The following is a 27,372-nucleotide window of genomic DNA, read 5'->3' as shown; positions in this document are numbered from 1 at the left end:
TAATAGTAGCATAACAGTATAAAAATTATTACATTACTATTAAATAGTCTCATTAGCAAAATATTAGGTAAGTAAGTAAGTAAAAATATTAAAAATCTAAACTAGAAAAGAATAACCTACTAGGAAATATGTGCCAGCACATGAAGAAATGATATCAAGGGCAAATATGAGTACTGCTAAAATAAACAATGGCCAAACAAAGGCCAGGCAGCTATGAAAGAGCAAGACAAGAGAGACAGCCAAGGACATATATCTAATATGTATGTGTATGTATTGTGCATGCAATACAACATATTGAGTTCAAGGATGGAACGCGACATTGCAACTCTTCTTTAGCATTTGCAAGTAAATAAATATACTTATCAGGGAATATATTTGTTTATGGGAAATAGATTTATTACACCTCAGAGAGCAAAAGCATTGCCCTCCATCATGGGTATTTATCTCTCTTCAAGAAAATATAATAAAGGTTGAAGATTTATTAATCTGGATTTTTTCATACAAAAGATGTCAACATTTTTGCTGTTCTAAATCAACAAGACAATATGTCCCATACTCTCACCCTGTTGTCTGTATTTAGAAGTGTTGTTTTCTGCCCTGAGTTCACTTCTGCACACTTCCTGCCTAGTTGTCCCATCTGGAGAGCCACTGAATTGTTTTAGATGTCTTGCATGCGACTCCAGGATACTGCAGAAAAAAAGAAAAGAAGCCTCTCTGTGTGCAGCAGGTTAACAGGCCCATAACGATTAGCTAATGTTATCCTCGAACCTTCAGAGGAAATAAAATGTTTGGTCTGTCAGTGGTAGATAGCGTGATGTAATACTGGCACATAATGTTTCTAGCCACTTTTCGTAATCATTTTTTTACATTGTATTACATTGCATTGCCCAGATATTCTCACATTTATTTGCTGAATTTATTTAATGAAATTTGGGGTTGTGGTGAGCTGATGCATTTCTCAGCAGAATGGAAGAAACAGTCATTAGCAGGATGCAAGTGTGTTCCAGGGGTCACTCTTCACACATGCACAGATGCACGAACACACACACACACACACACACACACACACACACACACGCTCTCACACAAACACGCACACACAGTGACTCATACAGAAACAAATTACAATTCAGTTGCTACTACATACAGCAATACACCTTTATAATGCCTCACTGTGATTGTTCTCTTATCTTTAGACAAGGCAGACATTTTTCTTCTTTTATGTAATTCTTGTAGGTTTTTGAAGGGGGTCAGTAAGCTTCTGTAAAGGGTAATTGTCCTGCTTCAGACAAATAATTATCACAGGTATACATTGAATATAATATTTTGATTATTTAATGTGATTGTAATACATTATTGTGGACTGAATTCAAAATTATAAACCAATTTTCATCATCATGTAAAATTTTCTAGCTGTTAATTATAGTTTTTTGTCACAATTAATAATTAAATGACGGAGTGGTAGCACTGCTACCTCGCAGTTAGGAAACCCGGGTTCGCTTCCTGGGTCCTCCCTGCGTGGAGTTTGCATGTTCTCCCCGTGTCTATGTGGGTTTCCTCCGGGTACTCCGGTTTCCTCCCACAGTTCAAAGACATGCAGGTTAGGTCGACTGGCGATTCTAAATTGTCCCTAGTGTGCCCTGCGGTGGGCTGGCGCCCTGCCCGAGGTTTGTTTCCCGCCTTGCGCCCTGTGTTGGCAACCCATTATATCCTAACTACAGGGTCACGGGGTCTGCTGGAGCCAATCCCAGCCAACACAGAGCATAAGGCAGGAAACAAAGCCTGGGCAGGGCACCAGCCCACCGCAGATCAATATTTTATTTTAGTGATAATTTGTTTTAATTCAATATTTTCTAATAATAAATCTATGCTGAAACCAAAACAGTTATTTTTTTAAATAATTATTTACTATATTGAGCATCATTAGTTCATACTGGGGACCTAAATGTGCTGTGTATCTTACTGGATCTGAAGTCAGGGCATACAACATTCCCATGTTTTCTCTGTCAGTGGGACAACAGATCCAAGAATTAACATTAAGATCAGAAAGAATGACCAGCTACAAAAACACTACAGCTTGGTGCCAAAAATAACATCAGAACTTGCTTGGTGGATCCAGTAAAAGTGAAGTTTGTTAAACCCCTAACAAAAGATAGAGCCTGTTTCATGTACTGTATTTGTGCCAAATGTTTCCAGGTTTGTTTCAGGTTTAATTGAAAGTGGTCACTTTTGTCAAGCCTGATATCAGAAATCTTATTACTGATGAAGAATCTGATGAAGTGATCAATGACCTAAAACAACGGGTATGGGTATCAAAGAAGTAATTTCAAAATTTTTAGATAGCAATGAAGATCCAAATTATTGAGAAAATGTGAAAAATGTTTTAGTTAAATTTACGGAGTTGGGTTGCAAAATGCATCTCAAAGTTCACTTAAGTTCACACTTGGAATTTTTTCATCAGGATATCAAGGATAGAAAGAAAGTACCAAGGATGCTGAGGTGTCGGGCTGATGGTGGATTACTACTGGATCAATCATAGGGTTACACAAGAAAAAGTGTATAAATGATGGCCCATCAAATAAAATTTTGGATCAAAAAAACAAAGAAGTGGCAAAAACTGCAAAAGTTAAATGCAAGTCAATAAATATTTATTGTTGCTGCTTTAAATATTTTAATTATTATGACGAAATATTTTCATGTGAAATTGTTTTCATACAATATACACAAATTTGCTAAATTTTAATCACATTTCTTCATTTCTTTTCAATTTTCTATTTAAATATGACGTGATTGAAATATTCTTATTATATTTTGTTATTGTGTTCATGAATGTAAATGCTTTTTTTGTGAGTTTAAAAAAATCATTTTTTATTAGTTTCATTTTTCAGACCTTTATGAAGTGCTATCTATCTATCTATCTGGGATATGGGAGTATCTATCTATCTATCTATCTATCTATCTATCTATCTATCTATCTATCTATCTATCTATCTATCTATCTATCTATCTATCTATCTATCTATCTATCTATCTATCTATCTATCTATCTATCTATCTATCTGTCTGGGATATGGGAGTAAACACATTTAGTAAGTCAGGTAATGGTCCGAAACACAAGACTTTGCTTGTGGCAGACTAAAAGAAAAGGTACAAAAAAGTCTTGGTGCAGTCAAGGAAATTGTATTCAGAGCAATCAAATCTTTAACAATAGAGCTTAGAGAGAAAATGTTTGATTTCTTGGATATTAATATTAAATAAATATTATTCCATGGAGGCACAGTGGTGAAATAGTAGCTCTGCTGTTTCATAACAAGGAGACTGAGGGTTAAGTCCGATTTGCTCCCTACGTGGAGTTTGCATGTTGTCCGTGCGGGTTTTCTCCCACAGCCTAAAGACATGCTCGGTAGGTGGAGTGGCAATATGAAATTTGGCCCTGATATGTGTGTTCATTAACCCTGCAATGTGAGGGCACCCTATCCAGGGACTGTTCCTGCCTTTTGCCTGATGCTTGCTGGGATAGACTTCAAATACCTTGTGACCGTACTCTGGGCAAGCAGGATTAAAAAAATGGATGGATTTTTATTATCAAAAGTGAGCAGTCTCTCCTAAAACAAAACTTTAGGAAAGTGGTAAGTGTAACTCCTATCCTTAAACAATACGGTATTGGTGATGTGGGCTGCCAGAGTATGCATGAGGAAACCTCTCTAAAAGGGAAACATAAAATAACCAGAGCAAAATGTCAAAATGGTGGAAAATATAAACAAGGCAATTAAAATAAGTATTGCTTATACTCCCGTTGATTGTAAGATACTGAGAATGTGAGAGATACTGTACATCTGGCCACCAGAAGTGAATAAGCTATAAAGTGCAAAAAAAGACAATTGATAGGAGGAAAAGATCGAATGCCTGCTGCAGTTGAAATAGTGCAAGAAACGTCTAGTAACACTCTGTATAAGACTCATATCTTATTTGTATGTGATAAAGAAGAGAAAACCCTAGTGAATGCTTATGGGTTGCACTGGGCTATCCAAAGGCACCTGATAAAATTATAAAGGACCTGCAGACACTCAACCAGTTTTTGTATGTCTCATTTATTTGAATGAAATTCCTCCAATGTAAAGGCTATGCCAACCTCAAAATATTTGGATATTTGACATTATAGCTTTACCATCAAGGCTTAATTAAACATTAAAATATTTGTCTTGCTGAAATCATGTCATCTACATACACCCTTTTGGAATTCCAGATGCAATGCAAGAAGGCTGCTGCTTATTTTTTGTTTTAATTGAAATATGCAGTGTACCAACTTGAACTTCCATGTTTGTTTAGTAGTGGCAAAGGATATCTTCAGCTCTTAATACACATTATGATAAACCAATGCTCAGCAAATCTCTCAATCAAAGTAACACAGCCTGGCAAAGACTAAATGATAACTAGTTTCAGCAAGGAGATGTGAAAAGAAGAGAAGAATCAATGCAGTATCAGATTATCCATTAGTGCCTGAAATATGGATCAATAAACAGAGGAATTAGCATTCCAAAGACTCAAGGTTTCTTTTTTCTTTAATCTAACTAACCTGACCCAGATGATTATAAGGAAGCTGGGCGGTATCTACATTTACAAAATTAGTATTATAGATTGCAAATTTTTTGGTACCTTTTTCCATATTGCCTTGTGGTCTTTAAAATGTACATTGACCTCAACAACACTGAGTGGCCTAAAATTGCTGTATGTGGAAACAGCAGCTGTTTTTCAAACATATTTAAATGTGAAATGGCATGTGTGGTCTTAGCAATGCCGAGCAGTGTGATAGTGGCTAGCAGAAAGTGATGGACATTGCTGTGATAACAACACTGCTCACATTGCTGGGGAACACTGCTTTATCCCTCAAAATGTCAGGATACTGCCTTCTGGACTGTTTGTTAACTAAACTCTTGAAAATAAAGGCACCGGAGTGGTTCTCCAGAGTGGTGCCATAGAGGAACTATTTTTGGTTAACAAAAGACCCATCCACATGAAGATTTGTTTATTTAGATCCATAACAGGTTCCATACAGTAAATAATCGTGACTAGATGGTAACAGATTTGTGAAATACCAATGAGTTTATGATTTTGAAAGGACTCTTGCTGCATACGTATTTAACAGGCTAAATCCAGGTTTTCTTAATCTGTTAGTGTCCTGCTAAATAGACTGCCATACATTAAAAATTGCAGAGTTTTTTTCTACATATTAGGAAGTCTTTCAAAGCAGAAAGAGCCAACTTCATAATCAAAGAACCCTTCCCAGAAGAAGATCATGCTTTGTCAAGCAATAGTTCTATGATGAAACACACCAGTGAAGAACCTTCCTTTTCTTTCTTATATGTAATCCTAATTCACCGTAACTAAGTGAATTTATTCAAAATCGAAACTACAATTTCACATTTTATATGTGAGATCTTATTTTCAATTCTTCTTTCAGCAACTTGGTTAAACAAGAAATTTCATAAATTCAGGTACAGTCTGTCATATTTAAGTGCATATAAGTACTGCTTTATAATATTTTATTGGAAAATATTGTTATTACCACCCGTTGTTCCAAAACAGATTTATCATTGTAAATAAATGAGTCAACAATTTAAGTTTCAGCTAATTACAAAATCATGTTTATTCTGTCATTTAAATGCAATATCTTTTTAGTTATTAGTTGATCAAGTAATAAGTCACTTCTTCAAATAATTTAATAATATTTTATAATTCTTTCATTTACATGAATTCAGGAATACCCATTATGCTGAAAAGAAAGTGCAAGTTCACAGACTGCTTGAATAACAAATATCCTTGTTTTATCAGATTTATCAGATTATATCAATTTACTGAGAAAAATAGGTTCAGTGGAAAAATATAAATGAATGTAGATAAATGCAAATAAACTAATTTGAAAATAGTGAAATTATTTTTATTTTACTAAAAGTGAATATATCATGTGTATCATTTTTATAGACAGTTAAGCTATCCAAATAAGAATGGAAGGAATGAAGTCTGTTAATTTAAGAGGCTTGACATATTCAAAATATTTAATGGGTTATTAGTTTGCCAGTGACTGTGATTGTGGCCATCATATCATGATTATAGTGATAAACTGTTACTAAAGATTTATATCATTTTACAAAACCATAAGACAGTATAAAGGCATATTATGGCATCATAGGGAAAGGCATCCTCGAAAGTCCTCATTTTTTGACCCAAATATCTTCATTTCCAGAGAAAGATGTTTGGCAGGCCTAGTCATAGGTCTTGAATCCCTCTCTCTTTTTCAAGTGGTTATCTCATTTGCCAACTTTGTCTTGTAGCAGTGGTCATTCTTACCTTCTGTTTCTCTCCCTCTCACGTACCTCGCTTTATTTTTCACCTGTGAGCCTTTATTTACCCTAACTCTCTTCCTAAGTCAAGATGGACTGAGGTTTGGTCTAAACATCTCTAAAACTTATCTTGATATCATTTCCCAGGATCTCAGGATGCCCAACATTGTGCTTCTTGGGAAGTTTTATGTCCAAATATAAATATACTGTATATTAAAAAATGGGTTTGAGATTTTCACATTTTCCTTTTTGGATAATCAAAATAATAGAAATACAGGCCAGGATCAAAGATGGTAGCAAACTACATCTTTTCAGGAAAACCATAAATTCTGCTAATCAAAATCTAAAATGAAGTTGTTGCTAAACTATACTGTTATTTATTTTTGTATTCCTTATATATTTGTTAAGTTTCTTTAGTGCTAGGATATTGTTGATCTTTTTTTGGAGGACACAAAATGCAGACATGCATCAGTACATACCCCAATCTTTTTCTAGCTATAGTTCAATGTCATCATTTATTCAGTAATTGTTGGCTGGTAACACCAGCAAAAAGCATCATTATCATTATCATCAACAATATCGTATTGCCTATGAAAATTATATTTAATAACAACAAATCCAACAACCATAATAGTTCTAAGAATGAATTAATAAAAACCAGGATGGTCTCAAATTAGATTCTGAAAAATAATAGCAGGAATAACAACAGTAATAATTAAGTACAACAAATCAGAGTGTCCTCTAACGAGAGCCTGACACCTCAACTTGCCTACGGAAAGACTAGGTTAGAGGTCCCTTTTTTGAACCCTAGTTTCTTCACACCCATCCTAAGTAGCCCTTTTAGGGTCAGGTTTTTTGGGGGACTTCTGGGATGCCTGTCTTAAATAGACAACAAAAGGCAGTGTGCTGCCACCCATTAGGGTGGAAGAAAGTTCATTGGCCTCATATCAGTCCCCATGGTTCTCAGTAGCAAAGCAGCAAAATTGCTTTATTATTTATGGATAGGGATCATAGACTTTATATCGGGTCTGTTGGCTAGAATGTCTGCTGGTCTGCATGACCTTTCAGTCTCTCGCACTCTCTTTCTTTCTGTCTCCTCACAGGTGACCCCAGTTATATTATTTCTAGAGTTTCCAATGAATCTACAGATCTCATAGAATCTGGTGCTACACTTTACCCACACTGTTGTGTGAGCAACCACTTTATAGCCAGTATGTCTTTTCCTCTTTCTGTCTGGATGATGGCTAACCCTCTCGTGTGCTTCCCTAGTGTTGTTTTGAAACCTGGAAGACCAGTAAAATAGACAACCCTTCGCAAATTAATAAGTACATCATATAATAAAAATGTACACTGAAAATATTTATTTTTGTGCTTTGACATGGAATTTTTTTGTTTTTAGTTTGTACTGTTTTTTTTCTGCTGATCTAATGCTATTCAAGGAAGAATCAAAGATAGCTGGTACATAATGACATCAAGGGGTCATACATGATCTGATTTTTTTTCATTTGAACACAAAATCACATAACAAATAGGAAGGGGCTGGTCAGTTTTTTTATGTTTGTTGTGTTAGCTAATAATAATTTGCTTGCACTTTTGTACTTTTGCCACCTTCCTTTCTGTGTATACTATTACTTGTTCCTGTTGTTCAGGAATCTTTTGCTTTTGTACCCATTAGGGGATAGTTTATATAGGCAGATACTCATGTATATTGTGCAGGGTTAGAGGCATGAATAGAGTCCTTGTGGGCCTGTCTTACTATTTCCATTTTTTAGCTTCCAGTATTTAGTTATGATCAGAGCTATTAAGAGCACGGGTGTCGAACTCCGGTCCTGGAGGGCCGCAGTGGCTGCAGGTTTTCATTCTAACCATCTTCTTCATTAGTGACCAGTTTTTGCTGCTAATTAACTTATTTTGCCTTAAGTTTAATTAACTTGACTCGGGCCCCTTTGTTGTTGCTTTGTCCTTAATTAGCAGCCAAGTAGTAGTGAGACACAAAACAAGCTGCCACGTGACCAGCTCACCTGTGCCCATCACACAATATCTGTAAATAAAGAAAAGTGAAGGTCTCAGTAAGGCTGATCTGTCAGCTCACCAAAACATTTTGACGGTGCTGTGGCAGAATGAGAGCAGCAACAAGCCATGGAATTAAATAATGAGTGTAATTAACAGCAAGAATCGGCTTCTCATTAAGAAAGTGATTGGAGTGAAATTGGTTGGAGTTTGCAGCCATATTTTACCTACTCATCTGTTGGCTCATTTCATGTCTTTGTTTGGCTGTCATTTAATGAAGAAAATGGAGAGAACTGAATCCTTAAAAACAGAGCTATTAAAATGAAGGGAAAAATAAGTTAATTAGCAGTGAAAACTGCTCACTGATAAGGAAAAGGGTTAGAATGAAAACCTGCAGCCACCGTGGCCCTCCAGGCCTGGAGTTCGACACCCCTGATTTAGAGCATATGACACGTCTTTGGTTTGTTCCACTGTGGTTGCTCAGTAACATGGTGCATTGACTCAGAAAGAGACTGTGAACATTTTGTAATGAAAGATTCAGAAAAATCAAGCTGATGTTGTTACCTGGAGCTAACTGGTTTGTTGTAGAGTTCAAAATGTTATTAAAAAAAATCAATTACCTTATTAATGGAAGCAAGTGTATTAATTGGGAGAAGTTTCTGTAGCAAGAATAACACTGTTTTTATAATGATCTCATGTACCCTGAAATTGCATGTGCTGACCTTTATTCCATTGCTCTGATGATATCACGCATCACATAGCAACCAATAATACGAACATGTCAAAATGGCAGCACCCATGACTACAAGAACCTTTGTAGACATTTTTGGGACAATTTTCTTTTTGATGATTATTAATCAATTTATTTAATTTTTATTAATATTAAAAACTGGCCTCTGGCTCATTACTACTAATCTTAAATTAGTTTTTCAATTGAAGACAAGCTGATGACTCACAGATGCAGACCCGAGCAATCAGCCCGTATCAACTGTCTTTTGGATAAGTTGGGAACTTGAAAGTTGTGACAGAGTGAGGGAAGAGGATCAGAAGAATCTAATAGCTACCTATGTCTATAACAACTGAGAATGTAAAGTGAGGTATATTAAATGCTCCTGTTCACCGCCATCTTATCGCAAGAGCAACTTGTCTAAAGATAGAAATAATATGTGGCAAGGATAAAAGTAATGTAGGACGTTCTCAGAGCAGGTCTGTCTCCATAAATGTGGAATGTTCAAACTCTTTTAAATAAGTTGGATAAAGTTTTACACGTCATGGTGAGTTCAGGTACTGTGGCATTTGCTTATCGCAGAGAACCAGATTAAACTTTTTATTTCACCTGCTATTTTAATGCTTGGTAATTTTCACTTTCTATGATCAAATGGAGTGAAAAAGGCCAGAAGGGTCTAGAAATGAATGAATGAGTAATGGTACATGTAGTTTTCTTAAGGATAAAACAAAGACTCTTAGAAGTATGGTAGGTTGGGTTTGCAGTGGGTGTCATACAACTAACAACAATCACTGTGTTTGATACTCCCATTCTACCTGTAGATGTCATAAAGTATATCCCAAAAGACACAGACCATAATAATCACTAACTAAATGTAAAGCCATTGACAAAAGCATTACTGAACAATTATATACAACAGCATAAATGCAAGCAAGTCACAGTTAAGACTAAAATGTGTTATTGAACTGACTGACAGAACTCTTCCATGTTACTTTCTAGGGAGAAAAGTTACATCATCCAGATTAATGTTTATTACCTCAGGAACAGAAATGATTCACTAGCATTCTAAAGAATGAACTATTCTGGCTGTACAATGCTGTTGACTTAACCAGTGGGACAAACAAACTTCTATCAGTATGTTGGATTTGTGAACACAACAAGCTGGACTTGCTATGTTCAAATGTCAGTGCCTTTAAATATAACCTGCTGTAAAACTGAGCAGGTCTGACTATGTCTTACTTCCACCTACAAGCCTGTGATTGACTGTGATGTATCAAAACCAGAAGTTGTTAAGTTCTTATTTGTGTCTGAGGGAATTGTATTTATATATATAAATTTGTGTGTGTGTATGTGTGTGTTTTTCTTTATTTTTCTTGGGATTCTGTAAAGTCTTAATTTCTCCTTCAGAACAAACTAACAATTTCTATCCATCTAGGATGAGATGGATGAGAAGAAATGACAACAAGCTGCTTTCATTAAAACAAACCTCTGGTGCCTGATATACAGTACTTATTTGAAAGTGAACATTTTTAATAAAATGCTTTACAATTAGAACAAAAAAGCTGTATAGCGATAACAAAACAACTTATTGCAAGACCTTTGTTTCAGAAATATGATAAAAATTTGATGTTAAGAAATTAAAGCAATATGATAAAAATTTGATGTTAAGAAAATATGGCTTTAATTGTTTAATCTCACTAGGCTTTTTGTTTTCTCCTTTAAGCTGTTTGGATGTTCTGCTGCTGCTCAAGTGAAAACAAGTCATGAGACTAAAGGCCAGTATTTATCTGTCAATATGGCCTTTGCTATGGGAGTCATTTTTGCCGTGTACATCTCACGAGGAGTTTCAGGTACGGCATATGTAAACTCATATTTTCCTTTATTGACATTATATCTCTTTTCTGAACCTTCTCTCTCTGTTAAAGGGTTGTGAGGAGTGCAAGGCTATCTAGCAATTATTTTAGGGTTCTGTCCAGTTTACCATGTATTCATTCAAAAAATTTAGTTTTAAATGAAAACAATTGGTGTCCACGTTGGTGTTTTAACAGCATTTACAAAAGAATCCCTGAAACACCCAAAAATGCTTATGGCGGTGACTTTCACCTACACTGGACACACGCATAGTGACAGCAAACTCCTTAAAGTACTGTGCAGTGAAAAATTCAGAGCTTCATGAAAATCAGATTCTTGTGTGCTTTATGCACTTTCAAAACTATCAGCGTGCATCAGACTCTGATAGTGTATTTACAGCATAGAAAAACAAAGAAATTCTTTAAGGAACTGCAGTGAATTACTACCGTCATGTTAAGTCACTGATTACAGTTAAAAGTCGCAGTCTTCAGAACTGCATGGTGTCTTGTCATTAAATTAAAACCAAGCAAATATTAATTCAACGCTTAAAAAAGTTTGTAGCCCTATGTTCATTCACAATTGATTATAAGCAATCCACAGCAATCAGAAGGCATATTCTACCTAACAACATTTGTAAAACTAACTCAATAGAGTACATAAATACCATAAATAAGTGCATGTGTATGTCTATATTATTGCATTAATGCATTGTGCTTTGGAGTCACTCTGTCCTGTAATATTGTCAGCTTGGCTGTATTCTACATCCATTCACTTTGTTAAAGTCTTGTTATTAATTTTGTTACAGAATTTGCTCCTCCTTACTGAACATGTTCAGTTTAAGTAATAAATGTTGAAAACATGCTGTCAACTGAATTATTTATAATCCAATTTTAACAGGACTCTGAATTTTTTTTCACTACAACCGCAATGCTACCAGCCACTAGATTTATTGCTAAACTGTACTGCCCAGTAAGCAATTTTTACACATTTATGCAACATTCAAACTATAAAGCGCAGTTTAGATGCATATAGGTCAGCAGCACAACAAACGCTTTGGAAGCAACTCTTTTACGTCTGCTATTTTGTAAAATGTTTTTCTTCTGTGAAGGGTGACCTCCAGTCAGGGAAAGAACCATTGTAATGAGCAGGATTAAATCAGGGCTGTGAAATAAATACAAAGTATGTTAGAGTATTGTTTTTGGAAAACCTTGACCATGCCCATCCACTAAGGCTGCATTTTGTGACAACTTGGAACTCCTAAGTTTATACCCCGACTCATAAAATAAAAAGAAAATGTGCCCCTATTTCTACTTGTAACTTGGGGCTTGCTGTCAAGTCTGAGTTTGTCCGACTTCAGATTATAATGTCAATCTGAAATGGTGACATACACCACGAATAGTATGTACAGTAACACATTTTAGGTGTAATTTGTTTATTAGAAAAATTTATTTTAAATGAATCACCTCAATTAATAATACTGAATATTGAAAAGGTATAAGTTAACATTTTCAGAATGAACAGTAATGAACTAAACAATGTTAGCATGATATGCGCTACTATTAGTACATTGCACCTTCCAAGCATAAATAATACTAACTAGCCAACCCGCGGTGTACCATATGCCGCATAATCAGGCGTTTTTTTAATGATTTTTAAGCACAGGGAGAAAATTAACATTTGAAAAATCGGTAATGTAATAATTCAGCAAGAAAAGCAACATTGTAACAATGCACGGAACGAACCAACACACAATCGTCCGTGACTGAAAACTGGCGGACCGTCCTCGTGCCTTCTCCTGCCAGACAGAGGGATGGGGGTGCACGGCGCGGAGTGTGGAATGCTAAACACTTCTGGAAAGACACGGTTGTCTAAAACAGGTTGGTGTGAGAATACAACAGTAAGTGAATGAAAAGATGGAACTCTGGAGAGAGCAAAATACAACACAAAGCCGCGGCATAACAAACGCTGCATAATTATTTATTGATGGTTGAACACTTCTGGAAAGACACAGGTGTCTAAAAAGGGAGGGTTTGAGCATACAACAGAAAGTGAATGAAAAGATGGAACTGTAGACTTTTCATTGCTCTGTGCGGTTTTGGCTGGCTTTCTATATATAATCCACCAAGACACCTGACCACGGTAGTAGCGAGGTGGGAGGGGGGTGTGAACAAAGGGCAGGAGCATCTAAGAAGACGCATGTTTGTCGTGGATGCGAATTGCTGTATGTAGCGTGTAAAACAGTTTGCTATGGTGGACGCGGTTGTGCGTCATAACCGAAAACTCGGTTTTTAAAGACTGTCTACTTCATTGTGTTTTAACCTCAGTTGTAAAGGAATGTTTTAAGGACCCCATGGGATACCCCTCGGTTTTGGTTGCTGTTCTATATATAATCCATGAGTGGGAGTGTATGAGTCACACTTAGTGGGAATTCCACGGCTTGCAGCCCGAATGGGGTTCAACGGCTTACCCACGCCTGTCTGCGCTGGGTAGACACATGGTCAATCTCATGCATAATTATTTATTGAATGCTAAACACTTCTGGAAAGACACGGATGTCTAAAACAGGTTGGTGTGAGAATACAACAGTAAGTGAATGAAAAGATGGAACTCTGGAGAGAGCAAAATACAACACAATAGTGAACCCGCGGCATAACAAATGCCACGTGGCTCAGACGTGCATGTGGACTCTCACCACAGATGAATGGGACTAACTGGGTGGTCGGTGAGTTTTTTCGTCCGGGCAAATGGGCAGGCAGTGTGAATGCCTAGAGAGCGAGGGTAGATGCCGGCCGGTGAAAAAGGAGTGTTGGTGGGCAGGAAAATGTCTTCCGTGTTCCCGCAGGAGCATCTAAGAAGACGCATGCTTGTCCCGAATGCGAATAGCCGTATGTAGTGTGTGAAACAGTTTGCTATGGTGCATGCGGTCGTGCGTTGTAACCGAAAAGTCGGTTTTTAAAGACTTCTTACTTCATTGTGCTTTAACCTCAGTTGTAAAGGATTGCTTTAAGGATCCCATGGGATACCCCTCGCAAACCGTTTCACACGCTGCATATGGCGATTCACCTCCGCGAGAAACATGCCTCTATGAACAGTCAACGTAGCTCGGAGGTGCATGACATGCACATGACATTAACCTGACCTGCACTGCATGTGGCCTCTATGACAGACGAATATAAGTGACGGCGTGCTTTCCATGGTTGTCTTGCCTTAGTGAATTATATATATAGATGGTCTTGGAGTTGGTGGGTGTGCCTCCTTCCTGCGTGCGCCATAGGTGTCTCACTTGTCGGCGGCTTAGTGAATCCACGCCCCTTCCGGCGTGCTTTCCATGGTTGTCTTGTCTTAGTGAATTATATATATAGATTATTGTGGCCAAGTAAATAAGCATCGTTTTTAAACATGACAATATTCTTTTTGTATCTTTCTTGCTCATCTCTTTCTTCTTTGACCTGGACTATAAAACTACAGCATTAGTGTTTGTTGCTGAAAGTCCAGCTTTCATGGAATCAGTGCTTTTTTATGATGGTACGTGTGGCTACGGTGTACCAGCACATTGGCTGCGACAACTGGTCATGGAATCGACTACATACTAAATGATTCTATAATCAATTGTGTGCTGTCCAAATCTGTGTATTATTATCCGTTGCTGTGCATTCTACATTAACTGGTTCCGGAGTGTACTACATTTATACATATAAGGGACATCTGTAGAAAATTACAGTTATCCAAAGAAATGCAATTCATAGATTCTGTCAGTACCTCATTGAAAAATAGTCTGAAAACTGCAGGCTATGTTGAATGATCCTAGTTATATTCCAGTTTCATCATGTAAGTACGAATGTGGGTTTTCGCAAATGAATCTAATTGTTACTCAACTCAGAGCCTTGTTACTGACGAGCACTGTCTCCACATTTCTCTTCATTTGATTAGTTGGCCATCCTATCACACTCTTTGATCCTGTGAGTTACGTTAAGTCATGGCTGTTTAGATGCCAATGATCAGCTATAGACACTCAAAGCAAAGAATGAATTAGGAAGACTGCATTTGATGTTGATGCAAAAAGATTTTTCTTTAAAACTCAATCAAATTAAGCACTGACTTCTTTGCAGGACTACATAATACATTTTTTGTAGAATGTAGAGCTTATAATTAACTTGTAGCTGATATTTTTCGATTTTGGAAATATGTTTGTAATTGTTAACTGTCAAACACAATATTATGCTGTACAGTGCACTTAACAATTTATCAATTTCAAATTTTAAATGTTTTGTTTTTTCACCAAATAAATAAAACATGTAGTTCTTGACTTTCGGCTTCTATATACCTTCACAGTACTTCAAACGTGATCCAAATGCAATGTTTGTGTACTGCCACCTTTCTGTTTACAAAATAAGCACTGCATGGGAGTATCCACGTTTACTTTCCCATTTGGGTAGTGCAAACACGTGGAGATTGCAAATTACTCAATTGCGACTTCCGACTTCTCAGCTCCATCATTTGACGAATGCAGCATTAATCGCTGATGCTACATTTTCAGATGTATTTGGCTCTCATTTTTAAAAATCTTCATTGTCCGGTGTTGTAAACAGACACTAATGTAGGCATTTTTTCATGAAAATGTATTAGCTTGGACAGGGCCTAGGGAAAGAAAATAAAAATTCCACGCAACCAGTGATAATTGAGCACTGATAATTAAACTTAAGCCCCTGTGCTACTCCTGCACACAATAGTTTATTTTATGCCTTGTTTAAGCTTAGGGTGACTATGGGTCACTGTCCTCTGGAGATTCTGATGACGTTAATTTCACTAAATATAACTTGCTTTACTGGAATCTCTCTCTTGTGTGGCTAATTCAGACCCTATTATTTAACTGAGTCTTTATTCTAAATGGTGGTGAAAGCTTCTTCTCAGATGTCTGGCCTCTACTTAGAGGATGTTTTACACTATTACATGACTCTGCTTCTGTGCTGCCATATTAGTATTGCAATTGTTTCTAAATTCTGATCTTTTTTTCTGAGGCAATTACAAAAGAAATTCACAGGGCAAATAATAGTGAACACTACTTACTTAAATGTCTATATCCTTTACCCACATAGCATTCTCAAACCCAGTTAATCCAATTCAGGGCTGCATGGGAACAGAGCCAATAGCACTTGGCACAAGACAGAAATCATTTCAGGAATGGGGTGCAAGTCATTTGCAGTGTCCACTCATGCATATATTTTACAACATGTTTGCCATTAAAAGCACACGACACATGCATCACATACATAGTAAGCACTCAAAATTGTGGAAGTCATGCAAACAATAAATGATATAGCAGTGCCAATGAAGAACAAACATAAAAGATGGTGGAGCCCTCAGATTTTTGCACAAAATGTTGACAAAATAACATCACAGTAAAAAAAAATAAAAGACCATTATCTGTGTAAACCTGTCACTCATCTACAAAATGCTGGCTTCATCACATCTCTGCCCGTGAGCCTTTATTGCAGCATACCAGATCACTCTAAATATAGTGAACACTGGAAGTTTGTGATTTATACATACTGTAAACGTTATTCACAGGATTGATTTGTGATCAACACCAGTGTCACTTACAGGATTGTCGGCTGGCTGAAAGGTTCTGGTGCTGTCAAAACAGAGTGATCTCTGGTAAATGGAGATTCAGTGCATCCCTGAGTTACATTGTAACATTGAGAAGGCCAGATACCTAGAACTACTCCTAAGCCACCTGTCATCCTCCGTTAGACTTGGCAGAATTACTTCCTGCTGTAGAGGAGCTCTCCATCTTAGATGAATGAAAACACTAACAAACAAAATAGTTAAATACCAAGTGTTATTATCAGCAAGGACTGTCTTCTAATTATCAAACTGGTTTGAATGAAAACCTGCAGCCACACAGGACTATGAGTGAAGATGCCAGCTCTTGTGAGCTGATAGTCAAGCTCATCCCAAAGGACGTTATTTTTTATGCAAGAACAAGGAAACAAAGTACTAAGGATATTGCAAAAATAAAAGAACAGTCAGAGAAACAGACAAAGGTCAAAACCATGAAGTTAGAATATTCCATCATCAAAACATAATATAACAAAGCTTGAAGGTCAAAACATTCATAAGCAAAAACTCCTAACTTCCAGTTAGAGCCTTTCTCTAAACAAGTACCACTGCAGGTAAAGATCTGATTTATTTTCATCCAAAAGCCAAGAAGTCAGGAAATCCTCACTGCCAACTAACTCTGTATTTGCAAAATATTATAAACCATTGCCATTGATCACATCACTGGCCAAAAATATTGTCATCAACATCAAAAGATGTGCGATGTTAGCCCAAAATAGTGCCTCAATTAAGTCTTCAAAATATGAATCATTAAGTTAAAATGAAATACAATGCACATATCCTCACATTGGTTACCACCTTATAATGAACCTTATTTATCCACCATGACTTTTGTGTGAGTTTTCAGACATCAATGTAAATTATGTTCTAATATGCTCATTCAGAGCTCTGCCCAGTTTTGTGTAATTTTTGTGCCCATGTTGACTGCTGGCACTATACTCTTGCTATGTATGGAGAAAAAGAAAGTCCAACAACTCCAATTGTATCTGTAATGAATGATAAACCTGTCTCTCCTTCTGTTGCTTTTTCCTCTTAGGAGCACACCTAAACCCAGCAGTTTCCCTCAGTTTTTGCATGATTGGCCGGTTTCCTTGGACCAAAGTGCCTATTTATATATTTTTTCAGATATTTGGTGCATATATGGCTTCTGCTACTGTATTTGCCCTATATTATGGTGAGTATTTCTATGTTTATACATCTTAAAGAAACCACTGTTAAAACTAGCAAATCAAATTTTCTGAAAGGCTTTGTATTCCTTCCTAAAAGTCATCATTTTAATAAAAAAAAAAGGTGATGGTAAAAAATCTAATCAGTGAAGCAAAACATAATACATTTTTACATTACACAAGTTTTAGGTGAGGTCAGGTCAGGTTTGGGAACATAAACTGGTACAGTGTGTTGCCGCTCCCACCACATCACAAAACAGCTCGGGACCCTTGTTGACAACCCCCAGGCAAACAAGTGGTCCAGTTCCACCCTCCGGAAATGACCATCTGTCTGTCACAGTCAGGTGTTACGTGGGCATCCACTTGGACTGGTCCTGCGAGCCGAATCATCCTTGGGGAATCTTGCCACATTTCCATTGTTAGAAAAATAGATGCAACTTATTGAGTTCACCATTGACTCCATTTAATTCTTAGATGGTGTGTCTTCTGATTGGAGGTTACATGTTCTCCATGTGTTTGCTTGCATTTCCAGCAGGGTCATATAAAAAGGCTGGGGTGATTAACTGTAGTAAAATTACCAATTTGTAAGTCAACATGGTTGCATGCATGATTGTGCTCCCCATCAGACTCGGCATTCAAAAGAATGGACTAACTGATACATTTGTTATTGTACAACAATTCCAGGGTTAAGGCAGCCCTGATAAAAAGATACTTTACATTCTCAGAATTATCTGGTTAATTAGAAAAGACTATGAAATACAAAAATGTAGATTGTATATTTACTGCACGAAAGAAGGAATTGCCGGATAGCAAAAGGTTCTACCACTCTTGGATCAGAATGGAAATTATTTATATTGAAGAATTGACTATTTTAAGTACGAAAGAACATAATTTCTAAAACTATAAATAAAAGAAAGAGGAAACCAAAGTTTTAAAATTGTATAAGATCAAATAATAATGTATTTTTTTGTTATTAATAGATGCTATAATGAATTACAGTGGTGGTAATCTGACAGTTACTGGATCCCAAGAAACTGCCTCCATCTTTGCCACCTATCCATCTGACTACCTGTCTCACGCAAACGCATTTTTTGATCAGGTAATATTTTCAAAATTTTGTTTTTAATTTTAATTTTGTGATTAAAGGAAAACATGTAGGAGACCATTCCTCATAGTTTTCTGAATAATTAATGTTGGTTGTGCACCACTGGAATAAAATGTTTGCCATATCTTCTATAAGAACTTACGTGAACACTGCTGTCCCCCAGTCTGCAGCCTCACATGTCTGCTTGTCCAGCCTCCTCATGTTCTTATCTGTCATACTGCCTACCCAACACATGGCAGCAAAGAAGAGGACACTGGCAACAAATGTCTGATAGACCAAAGACAACATTTCACTATATATGCTAAATGATCTGAATTTTTTTGAGGAAAAAGAGCCTTCTCTGCACCTTCCTGTAGAGGACATCTGTGTTCACAGAGTAGTCCAGTCTGTCATCAATGTGGACAGCTAGCTATTTATAAGTCTTCACCCCCCTCAAAGTCCTCCCCTTGGATGTTAACAGGCTGAAGGGGGAGCTTAGACCTGCGGAAATCCACGATCATCTCTTTGTTCTTCATTGTCTTCAGAACCAGACAGTTCTAATTGCTCCAGTCACTGAAAGCTCCAATCAGATCAGTCAACACGCTACAATAGCTGTATCATCAGAGTACTTCTGAATGTGCCAAAAGTCTGACTTATATTTAAAGTATTGATTGTGTTTTTAATTTAAGCTAGTAAAAAAAATTAGAAATGCTCTAATTTAACTTTTCTGCATATACATGATTTTGTATATAGATGAGAAGTATAAATTTGTAATTTCAATAAAATTTATGAATTTTAGTCTAAGGGAATTACTGTATGGGAGAGATAATCTCAAAAGGAAGGGTAATGTAATTTATGGTGACAAAGTATTACATACAATTCATTAATAGTGAGAAGTCAAGCAAAATAACACCCTAGTATTGCATAAAATTCATAATAAAAATTAGTAAGATAAAATTTTCATTTGATTGATCCGTTAGAGCTTGTACCATGGGGCTTTTGGTATGTAAAAGCTACATACAGACTAACATCTGTGAAGAAGTCATTCTTTCTGTTTGCTAGACAAGATAATTAGAAGATAATGAGACATCTCCTCCATCTTATCTGATGCTAAGGTGCACCAACCTTCCCAAAGTGGTCATCAAGCACAGTGGCCAAAAAGTCATTACTTGCATGTAATGTTTTATGCTCATGTGGCTCCAGGAAACCATGGACCATAATCTAATTTAAATTGTTTTACAACCAGTCATATTTCTTTTAATCTATGAAATCAGTTAAGGCTTTCATTTTACCAAAGATAAAACCTTTCAATTTATTTCCAATAAAATCTGTTTGTGAAACATGACAAAATCAATAAAATTATCAACATTAGCACACAAGTCCTTGCTTCTGAGATTAATTCACAAATAGCAAATGAATCAGAATATATTATTTTAATAAGCAACCACGAAGAAACGATATGTGTTAACTAAATCAGAAAGTATAGACCCTGAAAAAGCTGACAGTCATATTTTCTACATATAGTATGCAATTGTAAGATTTATTTCCTAAGTATCAGAACACTGTAATATTTTATATGTATATAATAAGAGACTGTGATAACCATTAAAAGTATATAATTTACTCAATGTAATTGATCTTAAAAGATAAGACAGAAACACTATATTGTTATAGAGTTGTAAAGGTGCAGTCAGGATGGGTTTTATACAGTGTAGTTTATTGCTTTTATATTCTAGAATTTTAAAGAGGAAACATAAACATTTCATAACAATAATGTATACTAAGTAATGTACCATAGCTATCAACATTTTTTAAATGCAAATTAGAATAAGCATCTACTTGTAAAATTGTAACCAACAGGAATTCAGAGTACAGAGTGGAGTGGAGTAGGGTATACATTTGAAGACAGGCAGCCTACGAAGGCACCTTCAATCTAAAGAGTGGAGGTGGACAATAGTAAATATTGAGTATATTACTCTTATTATTACTGCAAAAATATATCAAGAAAGTTTGTTCAAATTGGGCAATGACAGCTTAACTTAGAAGAATAATCAACAGACTGGCACACACAGAAATGTGAATTAGCCAGATATATTGAAAATTGGGGTTACTGGTAAATGAGTGGATATGAAAGAATAGATAAGGGTTAAGTGAAGTCAATGCTTTTCACCAGACTATTGGTAACACTTTAGGTTTTGGAAAAATGCATCTATTATTTATTTACTAGTATGTAACTAAACCTTAACAAGCAGTTCTTTTGGTCTTTATAACACTATAACTATAACACTTATAACTTTATAAGTATTAGTAAAATGTTTATTCATCTCTGCAATGTGACCTGCTCACAAAACTTCACTTTGGAGTGGTCTGAGGTGCTTACCTGAGGCACACTTTTCTTGACATTACATATTTAGTATAAGACCTGTGAATCTTTCATATTAACATGTAGTTTTACCATCATGTCGATATGTCACGCTGCGCAGAGATGAACACACTATCTACTGATGTTTTCTAAGTGTTCTGAAGACCAAAAGATGCCTTTGGTAAGGTCTTGTTACATAACCGTAAATGAGTAATAGATACATTTTTGCAGTACCTAAACTAAAGTGTTACCAGACAATTCATTTAGGTGAACAAAAAAGAAAAGAGGTTGTACATTATTCAGTATATTTCAATGTACAGCACTAAAGTATAAGCCTGTCCATAATGACATCTGTATTAATAGAATAGCATAAGACTGTAAGAGAAAGTAAAATGGAAGAAATATCAGACTTATTTTATGCCAAAATGGTAAATGTAGTAGGGAAAAGAAAACTAGAAGATCTATATATTTTAGGGAAATCCCATAGACCTATAGAATAGGTAAAACTGATGCAATTCTTTATTTTAAAATATGCTATTAAAACACATATTGTGATCATTTTGGCCATCATATAAATGATATATTGCACCAAGCCACTGATCCTTTGTCCATTATATATTATGTATCCACTGATTACAGTATAGTTTATGAATGTGCATGACACAGCCTAGGGCAGGGGTCCTCAATCACGGTCCTGGAGAGCCGCAATGGCTGCAGATTTTTGCTCCAACCCAGTTGCTTAATAAAAAGCACTTATTGCTAAAGTAACACTTCTGCTTCACTTCAGTGATTTTGAGCCCTTATTGCTTAATTTTGTCTTAAACAGCTATTTTAATTGCTCCTTATTATCAATAACATGCAAATGACAAGAGAGAGCAGCATTTCTCCATTTAGCTTATTTACATTTACACCTGTGTGTATTTATCTGCACTATTGGGTTTAATTAAATACTTGGAAGAAAAATGAAGAGAAAAAAGTGAAGGACTGAGAATTACTCGTCCATTTTAGCCTTCAAATCATTTGCATGATAGAAAGGGAAAGAAAATCTAGGATATGAGAATGACCTGACATAGCAGAGTTAATTTAATTTCATAGCTTGTTAGTGCTTTATTGGCAAGAATTGCTTTCTAATTAAGCAACCAGGTCAGAACAAAAACCTGCAGCCACTGCGGCTCTCCAGGACTGGGATTGAGGACCCCTGGCCTAGGGGGATCCACTGCTTTCTCCTTTTTAATCTTGTAAGAATTTATGCAAATATCCAAGAGGGGTTAAAACCCTGATGCAACCCTGATAACTTGCAACTCATAGAAACAAGAGTAAATTAAATATAAATGTTGGAATGAATTTTCAAGGCCAGGTTCAACCCTATTGTCATATGTACACACAAAATAATGTAAGTGTGGTTTAAAACAGGTCCACAGAGACATTCAGAACTTGAATAAATTATTTATTTAGAAACAATAGTTGAAGAGTAACCAATGAATTTGTTTGGATTCCATTTTGCTTCCCTATGCTCAGTACTTATGCAATATGCCCAGTCTAACCATGCACTTTTTTCTCTTGACCAGATTGTAGGAACAGCTGTTTTGCTGCTCTGTATTCTGCCAATTGAAGATGCCCACAATAGCCCTGCTCCGAAAGGCTTTGAACCAGTACTTGTTGGCTTTCTGGTGCTAGGAATAAGTATGTCGATGAGCTCAAACTGTGGTGCTGCCATCAATCCAGCCCGTGACCTGGGCCCAAGGCTCTTCACATGGTCTGCAGGCTGGGGGACAGCAGTGTTCACGTAAGTTCGTATAGAAGACATAATAGTTTCATTTCTTTATAATTTAAGATTGCCTTATTTGTACATTCACTCCATTAATGTAACCTGCAAATCCCAGATCTGCATTGAGAAAAAATAAAGTTTGATTGTGTTATTGACACAATGGTAGAAAGAGCTGCCAGTTAGACTTCTTCACCATTAAATTTTGTGGATACCTTAAGAGTTTGAAAGTGCATTCATGTTTGTGTTTTTATAGGCTACAATCTTTAATTTGTTTTTTGACGAGCAGTTTGCTTCTCCCTCTGATTAGACCTAAAGTTCCTAATAGATTTTCTGGTTTCAAATCCAATAATATTTCACTTCCTGGTCCTTTTACTTCTTAGTCTTCTTAGCTGGCCAGTAGAAGAGCATCATCATAATTGAACAAAACTACATATGGCAAAACTAAAGATCCAAACAGAATTAAGAAATTTTATGATCGGGAAATTACATCTTTCTGAGGAGAAAAAAATGTATAATCAAAGAAAAGGCTGGTATCTTAAGCATGTTTATCAGACGACCAAAGTACCAAAACCAGGATGCTAATCAAAGTACAAGTCATAAACAAGAGATTAATACTCCTTCCCTGATTAATTCCTTGAAGTAGATTGAATTCCTTGTTATGATATTTTTGTTTGCAAAATTCAGAGAAACTATTGAGTGAGTTGCTATCTTTAATAGGGAAAGTGTGAGGAGATCACAGGTCATAAACCACATGACTGGCAACAGAGATTGGTGCTAAAAACACTATGGTGTGCACCCATGCACTCAACTCACAAAATGGTGGTGCTCATAGAAAAGTGACAAACAAAATGGAGGCATGTTGAAGTCACAAAAATAAAGGAAAATATAACTAATAATTAAAATACTATTCTAACACTTCCAAAAATTACACACATAAAAAAATAAGGATTTTTTTTGACAATTAAGGGTCACATAGCTCCAGCAGACCCCCGTAACCCTGTAGTTAGGATATAGCGGTTTGGATAATGGATGGATGGATGGATTATCATTTTAAGTTTAAGAACTGTCTGTATTATAATCAAGGTGTCGTTTTGTTCATCCTAGAAAGGACAAAAAAGGCTTTTGACCAAGAGATGATGACACAAATAGGGCTTAAAGAAAAGGGTGCTGAAAAAGGCACCCGATGGTCATACCAAAATAATAACAAATAAAACCAAAATGTAAAGTGAAAGTCACAGTTAAAACTCAAGAGCAAATATTCCTTTATTTATTTTCTAATAAAAAAACTCACAAATATTCACCAAAGAGTTTAGTATTCAATGCAATTTCCCCTTGGGATTAATAAAGTATCTATCTATCTATCTATCTATCTATCTATCTATCTATCTATCTATCTATCTATCTATCTATCTATCAATATCATGACTGCCATGATGTCATTGGTCACATGACCTATGTGCCATATGCCTAACAACAGCCATAACAACCATAAATAAGGCTATGCCCACTTGAAAAATCCACAAAACAATGGAGAATATAAAACATTTCAAAACAAAATTAAAATCTAATAATTTTATGGAACATTATGAAAAATAAATGTAGAAATTTACAAAATGAATTGCAGCTGTCAGGAACTTAAGTGACCTGTTTTGCTCATGCAATATTTTATTTTATTTTTGCGAGTTGTTTTCTTTCAGTCTTGATAAATTATTTGGGACCATGACTTTGGTTGCAGGTCATATGCTTTGGAGATGTCTAATCACGATGCCTATAATTAGGAGGTCTTTGCACCTCTTACTGGAGGTTTGGTTGCAAATTCACTTCTGACTTAAGAAAAGTTATGGAGTACAAGTTTTGAATTAATTTTTGATAACTCAACATGCTATAGTGAATTTAAGTTTGTAATCAACCTGGGATTTGACATTGAAAAGCCATCAGATTTGTTAAATTATGTACGGCCAAACAAAGCTCCAGACTGCTATAAGCACTGGATGTGCAAAAAGCGGACATCGACAGGCTGGAAAGTACAGATACCAGGGAGCAAAATGATTTAATTTGTCCCCTGTGACCAAGAATGTGTCAAGTGCCTAAGGACATGGCACACCCTGAAAATTCTGAAATGAAACAAGTGTTTAGCTGACACTGACTGTCCCCTCTGCTGTTAAACTACCATTTCATTTTCTAACGCACTTAATCCAAATCAAGGTTGCAGGTGGTACTGGAGCCCATACCAACTAGCATAGGGTGCAAGGCAGAAACAAACCCTGGACATCGTGGGGTGACCACATACATACATACAAAGCCACACACCAAATACACTCTAGGGCTAATTTACCTAACCTGTATGTCTTTGGACAGTGAGAGGAAACTGAAGCACCCACAGGAAAGTCATCCAGACATTGTGAGAACATGCAAACTGCACACATAGAAAACCTGTGACGCAAATGCTGGTCTCCTTACTGTGAAGCAGCAGCAGCACTACCTCTGTGCTACCATGCACCTGTTGTTAGATTCACTGTAAAAAAATCAAACTGCAGTAAAAGAAAAAGTTGTTCAATATGCTTGGAGTACTGTTTATCTTTAACTACATTATTTTTGTCTTATTTCTTTCTACAGGGCCTTTGAGAACTGGTGGTGGATCCCTATTGTTGCTCCTATGTTAGGGGGAGTGATTGGTGCTTATATTTATCTGCTGTTCATTGAATTTCATCATGAAGATTCAGACAACATGGTACAGCAAAGCAAATCTTTGACGAATCAAGGGGATATTACATCACTTGCAAATAAAGGCTCCAAAAGTGGATCATTTGAGAACATTGCAGTTGATGGGGAGATGCAGATGCTTAGAATAGACCATGATAGCAAAGAAGAAAAGCCTGAGGAAAGGGGCTACCACATCAGTAGCCGGCTTTAAAACATAGTTGTTTAGTTCAATTTAGTTTATTTATAGATAGAACTTTTCAGTGAAGATGTGCTCAGAGGGCTTATTCACATGTACAAATAGAAAAGAGTACCAAAAGCATTTACAGAAATACAGCATTTTCATACGTGAAGATACGTATCATTTTATATGAACAGTAAAACAGAGATACATAAATGTACCCTAAAATTCCATGATTTTTATTGTAACAGAAGATCTTGCCAGTGGATGGGGAAGAGGAAAACAAACCTTCAATTAACAACATTCTTGGACAAATACAACTTCTGAAGGGTCAATGGTCTGTTGAGAAAAGCAAGGTCACAATTCAGCTGACCTAAGCCATCTGGCTATCCTTCTGCATCCTTCAATATCATTTGGGGTCCATAACTATACTCTAGTATAACCCAATGGGCTGGTGTTTTGATTGTCACTGTTGGCACTAATGGTTCTCATCCAGTCTGATGTTCTCTTCCATAGCCAGGATGTACAGCTTGATCAACATATCAGTGCCAGTAAGTGAAACAGCAGGACACCAAAGAAGAACAAGATAATGTGAAAGAAGAAGCACCAATGGCTAAAGATGTTGGACTACTTTATTAAAGAAAAACAACTGAGAGCCATTTTAGCAGCATGTGTCACCTAATCCAGGTGTTTTATGGTAAAGGAACTGGTCTTCAACCTACATTAAAATGCTTTCCCTGTTCTCTCTACCTGAAAGTTGTTTGTACAATGTAGTACATCCATTACTTAAAAATAACTTCTGCACAGGATGCTGGGGTATTACTGTAAGATGGCAAGGATCAGATAACAGAAACATTCTCTTTCACTCAAAATAATTTATGAATGCAGCTGCCAGGTACTGAAATGAAAATTGCCACACAGAAAACTCTGTCTTGTTATTTTATTGAGTAATCAGGAAATTGAGACAGCTGATAGAGAAGGATTAAGAAAAACAGAAAGGATTGCATGTGGTGTTTATTGATTTGGAGAAGACTTATGATAGAGTGTCACGTCACAAGATCTGGAAGTGCATGAGAGAGAAAGGAGTACCACAGAAGTATGTGAGGATTGTTCAGGATATAAATGAGGAAGTGAGGACTGTGGTCAAAGCAGCATTGGAGTAACAGACAAGCTTCCAGATAGAGTTGGTGTGCACCAAGGATTCTCTTTGAGTCCTTAAGTTTTTGATCTGGTTATGTACATATTGATGTGTGGGATACAAGACTACACCCCTGGTGCATGTTTTTTACTGATGATATTGTGTTTTGTAGCATCAGAAAAGAGAAAATGTAGAGGAAGATGAAAAAATGGAGAAGGGCTTTGGAAGATAGAGGATTGAAAATAAATAGGAAGAAGACAGAACGTATAAGGTTTAATGATCAGGATTCAGAGGTTAGCCTACAGGGAGAGTTATTGAAAAGAGTGGATAAATTTAAATATCTAGGATCAGTGGTAGCTTAAGATTAAAAACTAGATGCAGAGATAACCCATACAGTGCAGCGGGAATGGAACAACTGGAAGATG

General features: G+C 36.3%; 1 protein-coding gene across 1 annotated transcript in view; it reads left to right on the top strand.

Annotated features, from left to right (window-relative positions):
* Nucleotides 1–27,219, top strand: part of LOC120527898 (aquaporin-10-like) — a 50,167-nt gene extending 22,948 nt beyond the window's left edge. The window contains exons 2-6 of the mRNA XM_039751835.1: nt 10,802–10,928; nt 17,585–17,722; nt 18,695–18,813; nt 22,729–22,946; nt 25,545–27,219. Of these exons, the coding sequence (XP_039607769.1) occupies nt 10,802–10,928; nt 17,585–17,722; nt 18,695–18,813; nt 22,729–22,946; nt 25,545–25,842 (900 nt within the window). The 3' untranslated portion in view covers nt 25,843–27,219. The remainder of the gene's footprint in view (nt 1–10,801; nt 10,929–17,584; nt 17,723–18,694; nt 18,814–22,728; nt 22,947–25,544) is intronic.
* The last annotated feature ends 153 nt before the right edge of the window (nt 27,220–27,372 follow it).

The sequence above is a fragment of the Polypterus senegalus genome, chromosome 1, assembly GCF_016835505.1.
Source record: "Polypterus senegalus isolate Bchr_013 chromosome 1, ASM1683550v1, whole genome shotgun sequence".
Lineage (NCBI taxonomy): Eukaryota > Metazoa > Chordata > Cladistia > Polypteriformes > Polypteridae > Polypterus > Polypterus senegalus.
This window is presented reverse-complemented; position numbering and strand designations above follow the sequence as displayed.